The sequence below is a fragment of the Heterodontus francisci genome, chromosome 1, assembly GCF_036365525.1.
Source record: "Heterodontus francisci isolate sHetFra1 chromosome 1, sHetFra1.hap1, whole genome shotgun sequence".
Taxonomy (NCBI): Eukaryota; Metazoa; Chordata; class Chondrichthyes; order Heterodontiformes; family Heterodontidae; genus Heterodontus; species Heterodontus francisci.
In genome coordinates, this window is record NC_090371.1 from 109826318 (window position 1) to 109839807 (window position 13490).

Sequence of the window (13490 nt, forward strand, 5' to 3'; positions counted from 1 at the left end):
CTCTCCTAATTACTTTATTAAGTACCCCCCTATAGTTTCTATACTCCTCTAGTGCCTCCGCTGTTTTCAGCGCTTTGAAACTGCCATAAGCCCCTTTTTTTCCTTATCCAATCCTCCATATCCCTTGACATCCAGGGCTCCCTGGACTTTTTGGGCCTACCCTTCACTTTTACGGGAAAATAATGGCCCTGAACTTTCACTATTTCCTTTTTGAATGACTCCCACTGGTCTGATGTAGACTTTCCTACAAGTAGCTGCTCCCAGTCCACTTTGGCCAGTTCTAGATTCCCCCACGAGGGGAAACATCCTCTCAGAATTTACCCTATCAAGACCCCTCAGAAACTTATATGTTTCAATAACATCACCTCTCATTCTTCTAAACTCCAATGAGTATAGGCCCAACCTGCTCAACCTTTCCTCATAAGACAACCCCTTCTGCACAGGAATCAGCCTAGTGAACCGTCCCTGAACTGCTTCCAATGCAAGTATATCCCTTAAGTAAGGAGACCACATGGAGCTCCATACTAGGAGTGGACTGAAGGACGTGATGGAATACATAGTATCCTCTATTTACTCTTTTCTCTCCTGTAGATCAAAGAGAACTGCAGGCAGCTCAAGAGTCTGGGGACAGCCGTCCACCTCTGAGGAGGAGGAGGGAGCCTGAGAGCTTGCACCCTCACAACGTTTCCCCTCACCTTGCACCCAGTGTAGATACTCTTATGTCAGTGGGTACGCGTTGTGATTGGATTTGGGGTCATAATCTGTTGAGCACAGCACAGACACGCCCAAGCAGGTGATGGAGGCTGTGACACATAATCTGTTGAGCACAGCACAGACACGCCCAAGCAGGTGATGGAGGCTGTGACAACTGAGGCCACTGACACCCTGAGGACTGCTGGAGGGCCCGGCAATGCTGAATCTCAGGCTGATGACAATCCTCTGGAGTCATCAGTAAGGTGGCAGATGCTGGGGCTGCAGCATGAGCTGCGGGAACATCTGGCAGATGTCCAGAGGTTCTGCACAACCTGGCACGGATGATGGAGGAGTCCATCCAGGCCATGAATGAAGCCATGTCTCTGGCGTGTGTACGCTTGACTTCCTTCATTGAGAGATTCGTGACCCTCTTGGAGAGCCACATCCAGCATACCACCCAGTGGATTCTGGAGATGCATGCTGACCTGCATGCCATTGCTAACTCCATGAATGTCAAGCAGCAATGGCTGGGCAAGGGGACATGGTGGAGGGGGAGGGTGAAACTCTTGGAGTTACTGCCAGGTCCTCGCACTCCTCAGGTGATCAGCGAAGGACAAGTCATTCAAAGAGGAAATAGTGAGAGTTCAGAGCCAACATGTACCCGTTAAGGTGAAGGGTAGGACTAACAGGCCCAGGGAACCCTGGATGTCAAGGGATATCGAGGATTGGATCAAGAAAAAAAAGGAGGCTTACAGCAGATCCCAAGCGTTGAAAACAGCGGAGGCACGAGAGGAGTATAGAAAGTGTAGGGTGACACTTAAAAGAATAATTAGGAGAGCGAAGAGGGGACATGAAAAAACACTGGCGGGCAAGATAAAGGAAAATCCCAAGGCGTTTTATGAGTATATTAAGGGTAAGAGGATAACCAGGGAAAGAGTAGGGCCCATTAGGGACCAACGTGGCAATCTTTGTGTGGAGCCGGAGGACATAGGTGTGGTTTTAAATTAAATACTTTTCATCGGTGTTCACTATGGAGAAGGACGATGTAGGTGTAGAGATCAGGGAGGGGGATTGTGATATACTTGAACATATTAGCATTGAAAGGGAGGAAATATTAGCTGTTTTAGCGGGCTTGATAGTGGATAAATCCCCAGGCCCAGATGAGCCCAGGCTGTTATGTGAAGCAAGGGAGGAGATTGCAGGGGCTCTGACACAAATTTTCAAATCCTCTCTGGCCACAGGAGAAGTGCCAGAGGACTGGAGGACAGCGAATGTGGTACCATTATTCAAGAAGGGTAGTAGCGATAAACCAGGTAATTACAGGCCAATGAATCAAACATCAGTGGTAGGCAAATTATTGGAAAAAATTCTGAGGGACAGGATTAATCTCCACTTGGAGAGGCAGGGATTAATCAGGGAGAGTCAGCATGGCGTTGTCAGGGAGATATCGTGTTTAACTAACTTGATTGAATTTTTCGATGAGGTGACTAGATGTGTCGATGAGGGTAAAGCAGTTGATGTAGTCTACATGTATTTCAGTCAGGCTTTTGATAAGGTCCCGCATGGGAGATTGGTTAAGAAGGTAAGAGCCCATGGGATCTCGGGCAATTTGGCAACTTGGATCCAAAATTGGCTGAGTGGCAGGAGGCAGAGGGTAATGGTCGATGGCTATTTTTGCGATTGGAAGCATGTGACCAGTGGTGTACTGCAGGGATCGGTGCTGGGACCCTTGCTGTTTGTAGTGTACATTAATGATTTAGACATGAATATAGGCGGTATGATCAGTAAGTTCGCAGATGACACGAAAACTGGTGGGGTTGTAAATAGTGAGGAGGAAATCCATAGATTACAGGGAGATATAGATGGGCTGGTAAGATGGGCGGAGCAATGGCAAATGGAATTTAATCCTGAAAAGTGTGATGTAATGCATCTTGGGCGGACTAACGAGGCACGGGAATACACAATGGATGGTAGGACCCTAGGAAGTACAGAAAGCCAGAAGGACCTTGGTGTACTTGTCCATAGATCACTGAAGGCAGCAGCACAGGTAGATAAGGTGGTTAGGAAGGCATATGGGATACTTGTCTTTATTAGCCGTGGCATAGAATATAAGCAGGGAGGTTATGATGGAGCTGTATAAAATGCTAGTTAGGCCACAGCTGGAGTACTGTGTACAGTTCTGGTCACCACACTTTAGGAAGGATGTGATTGCACTGGAGAGGGTGCAGAGGAGATTCACCAGGATGTTGCCTGGGCTGGAGCATTTCAGCTATGAAGAGAGACTGAAAAGGCTAGGGTTGTTTTCCTTGGAGCAGAAAAGGTTGAGGGGGGACATGATTGAGGTGTACAAGATTTTGAGGGGCATTGATAAGTTAGATAGCAGGAAACTTTTTCCCTTAGCGGAGGGGTCAAGAACCAGGGGGTATAGATTTAGGGTAAAAGGGGCAGGAGTTTTAGGGGAGATTTGAGGAAACATTTTTTCACCCAGAGGGTGGTTGGAATCTGGAATGCACTGCCTGAAGAGGTGGTGGAGGCAGGTACCCTCATAACATTTAAGATGTATTTAGATGAGCACTTGAAACGGCATAGCATACAAGGCTACGGGCCAAGTGCAGGCATATGGGATTAGAATAGTTGGGTACTGTATGGCCGGCACAGACACAATGGGCCGAAGGGCCTGTTTCTGTTCTGTATAACTCTATGACTCTAAGTGTGCCTTGAAAGGGCAGATGAGTGGCTACCTAATACATCCGGGGGCTCCTCTTAGGGCACACCAGGCGTGCATAGCTGCCCCTTGGCCCCTCAGTCAGCAACACCAGCACATCATTTAGCCACAAAACCTGTGTTGGAGGCTTTCAATATGCCAGGACCCTCCAGGCCTCAGACAGCCAAAGGATGATGGCCAACATCATCTCAAGGCAATGGGGGAGCATGTTTAGCAGCCTGCCTCCACCTCAGCTGGCAGCATAGGGGGAGCACCATGTAGGAGCACACGCAAGAGATTTAAGAAGAGCACGGGTTACCTTTTTGGAACCATGGAGCTTTGCAAATATTTGCTCTGCCATTAAATTAATTATATGATTTTGCAAGGCTTGAGTTCACCTTGCAGTTCTTGGGAATCACTTGTACATCAGGAGACGGTGGCATAGTGGTAATGTTACTGAGCTAGTAATTCAGAGGCCTGGGTGAATACTCTGGGGACACAGCTTCAAATCCCCCCATAGCAGCTGGTGGAAATTAGTTAATAAATTAAAATCTGGAATTAAAAGGTAGTCTTAGTAATTGTATCAAAAACATATCATCAATTATTGTTAAAACCCATCTGGTCTACTAATGTCCTTTAGGGAAGGAAATCTGCTGCCCTTATCTGGTTTGGCCTGCATGTGACTCCAGACACACAGCAATGTGGTTGACATTTAACTGCCCTCTGAAATGGCCTAGCAAGTCACTCCGTTGTCAAAGGTAATTAGGGATGGGAAACAACTGCTGGCCTTGCCAGTGACACCCACATCGCATGAAAGAACAATAAAAAAAGGAGCACTCTGGCTCCATCAAAGTCTGTGATGGGTGAGACCACATCATGTGAGGTTGAGGCATTCCCCATGCTGCAGTGATCTGTCTAACTGGGGAGCAGGTGAATAGTAAGGTCAATGAAGGAGGCAGCACCAGGTCTGCAGAGTGCTGAAGTTTTATTGCATTGCATACATCTGTCAGGAAGGATCATACGTACCATGCCTGTATTAGCTCATCCTGAGCCTCCCGTGCGCGTATCTCAAAACATCTTGCCTGGGGTTCTTCAGCATCCTGCAACTAGTAATCATCTTCCTCCATCGCATTATCGTCAGAGGAGCCATTGTGCTCCATGATATCCTCACTGTTCAACTGCTGTCTCCGTTGTTGTGCCAGGTTGTTCAGAACACAGCACACCACACTACAATGATATGGGAGCCCCTTACTGGGGCATACTGTAGGGCTCCACCTGATCTGCCTAAGCATCTGAATTGCTTCATCAGATGCCCTTTGTTCTGCTCGATGGTCGCAGGTGTTGTATCTCTCCTTTGCAGCAGTGCTTGGGTTCCTCACAGGCATCAGTAGCGACTTCTTCAATGAGTAGTCCTTGTCAGACAGTATCCATTGTTGTAGGTGCATATGGGGTCTGAAAAGCTGTGGCACCTAGGACTGCCTTAATATGTAGGTGTCGTGGTTTCTTCATGGGAACCGTGCACACACCTGCATGTGCTGTTTGCAGTGGTCACAGGTTAGTTGTGCATTGAGCGAGTGGAAACCCTTCCTGTTGCTGAAAGCTGCAGGCTGGTTAATAGGAGCCTTGACAACCACATGCATGCAGTTTATCACACCCTGCACTTAGGGGAACATAAAAAATAGGAGCAGGAGTAGGCCATTCGGTTATGGTGGTATATTCTTTCCCTGCATATAGCTCTTTTTTATTCGTTTCATGGGATGTGGGCAACGCAGACCAGGCCAGCATTTATTGCCCCACCCTAATTCCCTAATAAGGTGGTGATGAGCTGCCTTCTTGAACCACTGCAGTCTATGTGGGGTAGGTACACCCACACTGCTATTAGGAAGGGAGTTCCAGGATTTTGACCCAGCGACAGTGAAGGAACGGCGATATAGTTCCAACTTGCAGATGGTGGTGTTTCCAAACACCTGCTGCCTTTGTCCATTTTGGTGGTAGAGGTCGCTGGTTTGGAAGTTGCTCCCTGAGTAGCCTTTGTGTGTTGCTGCAGTGCATCTTGTAGATGGTACACACTGCTGCCACTGTGCGTCGGTGGTGGAGGGAGTGAATGTTTGTGGACAGGGTGCTAATCAAGCGGGCTGCTTTGTCCTGGATGGTGTTGAGCTTCTTGAGTGTTGTTGGAGCTGCACCCATCCAGGCAAGTGGAGAATATTCCATCACACTCCAGACTTGTGTCTTGTAGATAGTGGGCAGGCTTTGGGGAGTCAGGAGGTGAGTTATTTGCTGCAGGATTCCTAGCCTCAGACTTTGTCTTGTAGCCATTGTATTTATATGGCTACTCCAGTTCAGTTTCTGGTCAATGGTAACCCCCAGTATGTTGAAAGTGGGGGATGCAGCGATCGTAATGCTGTTGAATGTCAAGGGGAGATGGTTAAATTCTCTCTTCTTGGAGATGGTCATTGCCTGGCACTTGTGTGGCGTGAATGTTACTTGCCACTTGTCAGCCCAAGCCTGCATATTGTCCAGGTCTTAATGCATTTCTACACGGACTGCTTCAGTATCTGAGGAGTCGCGAATGGTGCTGAACATTGTGCAATCACCAGCGAACATCCCCACTTCTGACCTTATGATTGAAGGAAGATCATTGATGAAGCAGCTGAAGATGGTTGGGCCTAGGACACTACCCTGAGGAACTCCTGCAGTGATGTCTTGGAGCTGAGATGATTGACCTCCAACAACCACAACCATCTTCCTTTACGCTAGGTATGACTTCAACCAGTGGAGAGTTTTCCCCTGATTCCCATTGACTCCAGTTTTGCTAGGGTTCCTTGACGTCATACTTGGTCAAATGCTGTCTTGATGTCAAGGCCAGTCACTCTTACCTCATCTCTTGAGTTCAGCTCTTTTGTCCATGGTTGAACCAAGGCTGTAATGAGGTCAGGAGCTGAGTGGCTCTGGTGGAACCCAAACTGAGGGTCACTGAGCAGGTTATTGCGAAGCAAGTGCTGCTTGATAGCACTGTCAATGACACCTTCCATCACTTTACTGATGATCGAGAATAGACTGATGGGGCGGTAATTGGCCGGGGTGAATTTGTCCTGCTTTTTGTGTACAGGACACACCTTAGCAATTATCCACATTGCCGGGTAGATGCCAGTGTTGTAGCTGTACTGGAACAGCTTGGCTAGGGGCACGGCAAGTTCTGGAGCACAGGTCTTCTGTACTATTGCTGGAATGTTGTCAGGGCCTATAGCCTTTGCAGCATCCAGTGCCTTCAGTCGTTTCTTGATATCATGTGCAGTAAATCAAATTGGTTGAAGTCTGGCATCTGCAATGCTGGGGACTTCAGGAGGAGGCCGAGATGGATCATCCACTCAGCACATCTGGCTGAAGATTGTTGCAAATGCTTCAGCCTTATCTTTTACACTAACGTGCTGAACTGGAGCCATTTTGTGGCTCAAAGTCAAAGTGTAGCTATGACACTAAGTTTCCAGTGAGAGTTGGGGTTGACCGAGCAAAGGACAAAAATACATCAAGGACATCTGCAGTTGCTGCTCTATATAATTTTCTCTCACACCAGCAACAGAAACCAATTTATATGTTCATGCTATTAAAGGAGGACAAAATATAACCTCTTGTTTTTTTCCCCTCTCATTTATAGGGCAGATGCTCATTCTCTTCAGTGCTTTCTCATTACTTCAATTATGTGTTTGAGTATCGATGGAATGATGCCTGAGGCCTGTGTTAGAGTCAACAGTATATTACAGGCTATATATAAGGGCTCATGTTTAGCAAGATAAAGTAATTAGCCTTCAACATTAATCACTGATTAACTCGATAACTTTCTAGCTTGCCTTGTTAAAAATAATCTGCTTGTATTGGTATGACTTGCTGCTGGGATATATTTTAGTTAATGAGTATAACATGCAATGAAATAAAGCTGCCAATTGTTTCTGTGTATGGCATTGGAAGTTGTGAGTTTTCAGCTTAGTAATCGAAACATTGACCTGGAAACTTCCCAGAATTACCCAGTACAACCTTTACTATCTGCAAAACATTGTTTTATTTGCTCATTTGCAACTATATTCACGCACATATTACAGTTTTAGTGAAACATGTTGCAGAAACATATTAATTATGGGGTAGGGAATTTAAAATAATACTTTTGCATAAATATACATTAATCATTAGTGTGACACTTCAGTGAAAATGCATAATACCATACTGGAAATATCTGCTGCAGCTCCCTAAAGGAGGCACTGTTTTACTTTTATCAATATCAGTGATAGATTATCTTTCTTTCTTGGTTACAGCTACTTGTTGATCTGTTTACCAAAGTATTATGCTATCCCCATTTGGATTCTAGGTTAGGGTAAGTGAATGGGTTCTGAGTGAGCTAAAATCAGGCCCTCTACACTTAGATTTCCAAAAGGAAGCTCTGGAGATTCAATGTAAATCAGGAAATGGATACAAAATTGTCTGAACAGTAGAAGGGTGTATTGGTTAGTGTAGTGTATTCCTATATTCCCATGTTGTGAACATGCTCAATGCGTGATGACTTCATTAAACATGTGATCTGGCCATCTATTTACTAGTTCCTCCAATATATAACAGATTTTGGTGACTAAATGGGATTAAAGTGCAGAAATTTTTGCAGCAAACAGCATTAGAGACCATGATGAACCAAATAAGCTAGCTCGCAGTGACCTGTCTGCTAGGATGGTTTTGATCATATTGTGTTGAGTCTCATTGTTTCTGAAAACATGAAACTGCACTCAGTTGAATGGGTTCTGCAGGGTCCTAGTGTTCGTCTGATTCAACTACCGACTACACTTGTTTTGGTGAGTTTGTTCTGATTAGGCTGGCTTAGATTTAGATTTTAGATTTAGAGATACAGCACTGAAACAGGCCCTTCGTCCCACCGAGTCTGTGCCGACCATTAACCACCCATTTATACTAATCCGACACTAATCCCATATTCCTACCACATCCTCACCTGTCCCTATATTCCCCTACCACCTACCTATACTAGGGGCAATCTATAGTGGCCAATTTACCTATCAACCTGCAAGTCTTTTGGCTGTGGGAGGAAACCGGAGCACCCGGAGGAAACCCACGCAGACACAGGGAGAACTTGCAAACTCCACACAGACAGTACCCAGAATTGAACCCGGGTCGCTGGAGCTGTGAGGCTGCGGTGCTAACCACTGCGCCACTGTGCCGCCCTAAGCTTCTGTATCACTATTAGATACAGCCACAGTAAAGTGTTTACTGGATCACTGTTACATTTGAAAATAGGACAAAATGGCTGCATGCACTGGGTACATCGAAAGGCTAGGAATATATGATAGAGCTTGAGAACCATTCAGCTCACACATTGAAAGAATGGACTTGTTCTTCAGAACTAATAGTATATTAGAATGCGAAGGTGAAAGTCGAGGCCCAGAATCAGAATAAGGCAATTCTTGAGCACAAGAAAGCAATGCTCTCGGGATATGGGTTCAAATCCCACCATGGCAGCTGGTAGAATTTAAAATTCAATTCATTAATAAATTCAATTAATTAATTTTAAAAATCTGGTATTGAAAGCTAGTCTCTGTAATGCTGCCATGAAACTATCATTGATTGTCGTAAAAACCCATCTGGTTCAGTTGTCCTTTAGGGAAGAAAATCTGCCGTCCTTACCTGGTCTGGCCTCCATGTGACTCCAGACCTACAGCAATGTAGTTGACTCTTAATTGCCCTCTGAAATGGCCTAGCTAGCCACTCAGTTGTCAAGGGCAATTAGGGCTGGGAAACAAATGGTGGCCTTGTTAATAACAGCCACATTCCATGAAAGAATAAAGAAAATTTTGCTAATGCAGTTTGACCTGGAAGTGTATGACATGCTAACAAACCTTTTTGCTCCCAACAAAGCAAAATATGTGCCATTCAAAATAATTCACACCAAGTTGAAGGAACCTTTTAATCCTAAGCCACAAGAGATAACAGAAAGCTACATATTTGCAACCAAAGAAGTAGCAAAACAGTTGGCGAGCACATTGCGGCACTGAAGAGTTTATCACTACATTGCAACTTTGGACTGTGCATTACGAGACAGATTCATGTTTGGATTGGTGGATTAAAGAATCCAGTCAAAGTTACTAAACACACAAAATCTTGTGTTTAAGCTAGTGTGTAAGATTGCTTCTACCTTGGAGATGGCATCAAAGAATGCTTGGGAATTTTGACCAGCTTCTGTCACTGTCAGAAGGCTTCTGCCAAGTCTAAAGTGGGGAGACCTGATCAGAAGAGTGCTGATGATAAAAGTTTAGTGTCTTGTTATCGCTGTAATGGAAACTACACGGCAAAGCCATGTCAGTACAGAAACTCCAAGTGCTTTAATTGCCAAAAGAAAGGTCGTATTGCAACTGCTTGCTGAACAAAGGCCAAAGCAGGAAAAGGAACTCATTCCAAAAACAACAGCATAACAAGGGTGGAGTTCACAATCTTGAAGTAAATCCAGCCTAAGTGTAGAGGAGTGAGGGTTGTACAAAATTTATGCACTAATAATCATTCAAATGACAGACGTTTATAAAAAGGTGTTGGTAAATCATCAACATGTGCATTGATATGGCTGCAGATTGCTCCATTATGAGTAAACCAGTATAACAGCAAATTCAGCAACATACCTCTAACAGTTCAGTTGAAAACCTCCTCTGGTGAGATGTTAGAAACGTGCAGACAAATGCAGTGCAATGTCCAACATAAAGGCAAATTCCTCAAGTTACCCATTGTTGTAGAAAGATATGTCAACAAACCAACGTTAATGGGCAAAGACTGGCTTTGTAAGCTGATGTTAGACTGGAAGCATGGTTTTCCAAGTTAAGATAACCAAGAAGCTTGATCAGCTATGGCATAATTATATTTTTGAGGTCAGCTATGAAGGTATAATTGATGTGAAAGTAGACATCCGAATTAGTCCTGATGCAAGTCTAGGCCTGTTCCTTACACTCTCAAAACCCAGGTTGAAGAGGACCTAATGAATCTAGAGAAGAATGGTGTGCTAGTGAAAACTGACCACAGTAACTGGGCAACCCAAATTGTAGTAGTGCCCAAGACAGACATGTGGGGACTACAAACTCACAATCAACCAGGATGATGAGCAGTATCCACTACCAACAGCTCAAGATTTGGATGCGGAGTTAGCGGGATCCAAGCTATTTACAAAGTTGGATTTGTCCCATGCTTATGCACAATTCAATGTGGATTGAGAGAGTCAGCAGTATTTCCTGATAAACATGGAATTATATTCCTACATGAAGCTGTGCTATGAAGGCTTCTCCAAAAATCTTCCAAGCTTCAATGATTTTGCAAGGAGTACCATATTGCTTGTGTAATTGGGATGATGTGTTGATCGCGACCGCAACATAGGAAGAGAATCTTCAAGTATTGGGATGAAGTGTTCAAAAGGCTCAATGATCACAATGTGAAGTTGAAAAGGAACAAATATGCTTTTGTGCAATCTGAGGTAGTGTACTTTGGCTTGAAAATCATTGAGAAAGGACTACAGCCACTGAAAGAGAAGACAGAGGCTATAATTCAATTCCCCAAAGCCAAAAGATGTGTCTGAGCTTAGATCTTTTCTAGGTATGATCCAACACTACTCGGATTTCTGTCTGAGTGTGCAATAGTGTCAGCTCCACTACATGAGTTGTTGAGGAAAGGTGTGAAAAGAGAATGGTCTAAAGCACAAGATTCTTATGATGCATGTAAAAGAAGTTTGACCAGTGATGCACCACTCATTCATTATGACACAAATCATGACATAAAGCTAGCATGTGAAACTTCAAACTATGGAGTTGGAGTAGTGATGAGTCATGTCATGGATGATGGTCAAGAGAAGCCCACAGCATTCAAATCAGTTAACCTGACTAAGAGTGAATGTAACTATGCATTGATAGAAAAGGAGGTGCTTGGAATCATCTTTGGAATCAAAAGGTTTCATCAGTTTTTGTTGGGTATAAACTTTATGCTAGTTATAGATCACAAACCACTAGTAGCTATACTGGGACCAAGGTCTGCAATACTGATGATGGCAGTGTCAAGGATGTAGCAGTATCGTGTTTGCAGCATGAAGATTCAAAGCAGGCTGTGAAGGTAAAATCTTCACAATAGAAGATGTGGATGGGGACTTTCCAATCACTGCAACTGAAATTGCAGCTGAAACTCAAAGACCGAGATTTAAAAAGAGTCTACGAGCAGAATTTGAATAGCTGAACAGAGTTTGACTGGTGCCCAGACTAATACAACCAAGGCGGGAGCAATGCACTGTCAATTCAGTCCCAATACTCCACAGGTCGCAGCATATACTTAAAGTTTTCCCACCTACCGGAAATTAGCCAAATTAAACACTTTAGTAACCCCAGAATAAAACAGACCAAACCAGGTATCTTTAAACAACTACAAATTAATTATTCATGAATAAACTAAATCTTACTACACTATTAAGATAAATTTATGTCTAAAGACTTTATAACTTCTTATTTTCTCTTAACCCTAATGCACACACACATACATTCAAAAGTCGGTTTTAAAAATAGTGTTTTAAAAATTAGCTGTTTCTTAAGAATAAAATAAATAACTGGGTTGTAAGTCTTTGTGAGTTACGTTCCTGGTTGATGAGGTGTCCAGATTAGAACAATCAAATGCCACTCGAAGTCTCCAGGTGAATTCAGTGAAACAGTCTTTTAATAGATAGGCATTCAAAGTACTTTGGTTGCAGCAGATGCCACATAGTTCTATCAACATGGAGTATAATGACAGGTATATATTTGGATTTTAAAATTGGTAGCCTTTCAGTCGAAACTTTACTGTGAATTCCAGAAAACACAATCTGTCAAGAGAGAGTCAATCTTGAAGCAAAGACTTCTTAGATTGGAAGTAAAGAAAAGGAATAAAAACAAGAAATGCTGGAAATACTCAGCAGGTCTGGCAGCATCTGTGGAGAGAGAAGCAGAGTTAATGTTTCAGGTCAGTGACCCTTCTTTGGAACTGTTCCGAAGAAGGGTCACTGACCCAAAACGTTAACTCTGCTTCTCTCTCCACAGATGCTGCCAGACCTGCTGAGTATTTCCAGCATTTCTTGTTTTTATTTCAGATTTCCAGCATCCGCAGTATTTTGCTTTTATTTTAGTAAAGAAAAGGAATTTTGCTACCTCCAGCTATACAAATGTTCCCTTCAAAGGGTTTATTTTTCTCCTTAGGCAATTAACACAGCCTGTAGCTCATTGTAGAATTTCTGCTGAGAGAAATAGACAGCTCCTTCCTCCAGTAAGCATGCTTTGCTGGTGTCTAGTTCAAACCAGTTCAAGCTGGTTTTTACACACAGTCAAAAGTTACAGTATACCATGTGACCTCCCTCTCCTGCTGTGGCCTAGCAAACAGGTGCAGCTGGCAGACTGTGTCTCTTAGTTTTTAAAAGCACACTGTTTTTAAACAGAGTCTTAAAGGCACACCATTTTAATCAGAGGAGGAAAAAAAAGTTCTGTGATACCTCTGCCCTTGGTGAAATGAAACACCCTTCTTAAAATGCATTTCATTACAATGCAAAAAACAGAAACTGGAAATAAAAATACTAAGATTTTTTCACATTCGTGCCCCCATTCACTCTTACTGATAATTTACACAATTTTTCTTTGTACCATCACCATCCATGTAACTTAACAAGGTTAAATTCGGGGCAACGCGTCAGTGATAACATTGTTTTTCTTCGAAATATGTACAATTTTCAAATGATAAGGCTGTAATGACGAACTCCATCTAAATATTCTAGCATTTTGGTTTTTAAGTTTTTCCACAAATGTTAAAGGGTTATGGTCAGTGTATATTAGTGTTCCTTTATAGTCTTGGCAGACATACACTTCGAAACGTTTGAGAGCCAGCAAAAGTCCTAATGTTTCTTTTTCTACAGTGGAATACCTTTTTTGAAGCCAATTTAGTTTTCTTGAAAAGTACCCTGCTGGCTTCTCTATGCCCATTTCGTCATCCTGTAATAGGACTGCACCAACCCTCAGGTTGCTAGCATCGATCATTATTTTAAAGGGTTTAGCAAAAT

The 13490-nt window shown here is 43.5% G+C and overlaps 1 protein-coding gene across 2 annotated transcripts in view; it reads left to right on the plus strand.

Annotated features, from left to right (window-relative positions):
- The first annotated feature begins 8080 nt into the window (after nt 1-8080).
- LOC137383054 (uncharacterized) overlaps nt 8081-13490 on the plus strand; it is a 33589-nt gene continuing 28179 nt past the window's right edge. For both annotated transcript variants that reach the window (XR_010977348.1, XM_068055649.1), the window contains exon 1: nt 8081-8235. Coding sequence is in view for 1 of the 2 variants with exons in the window: in XM_068055649.1 (XP_067911750.1) it covers nt 8158-8235 (78 nt within the window). In the remaining variant the exon portion in view is untranslated. The remainder of the gene's footprint in view (nt 8236-13490) is intronic.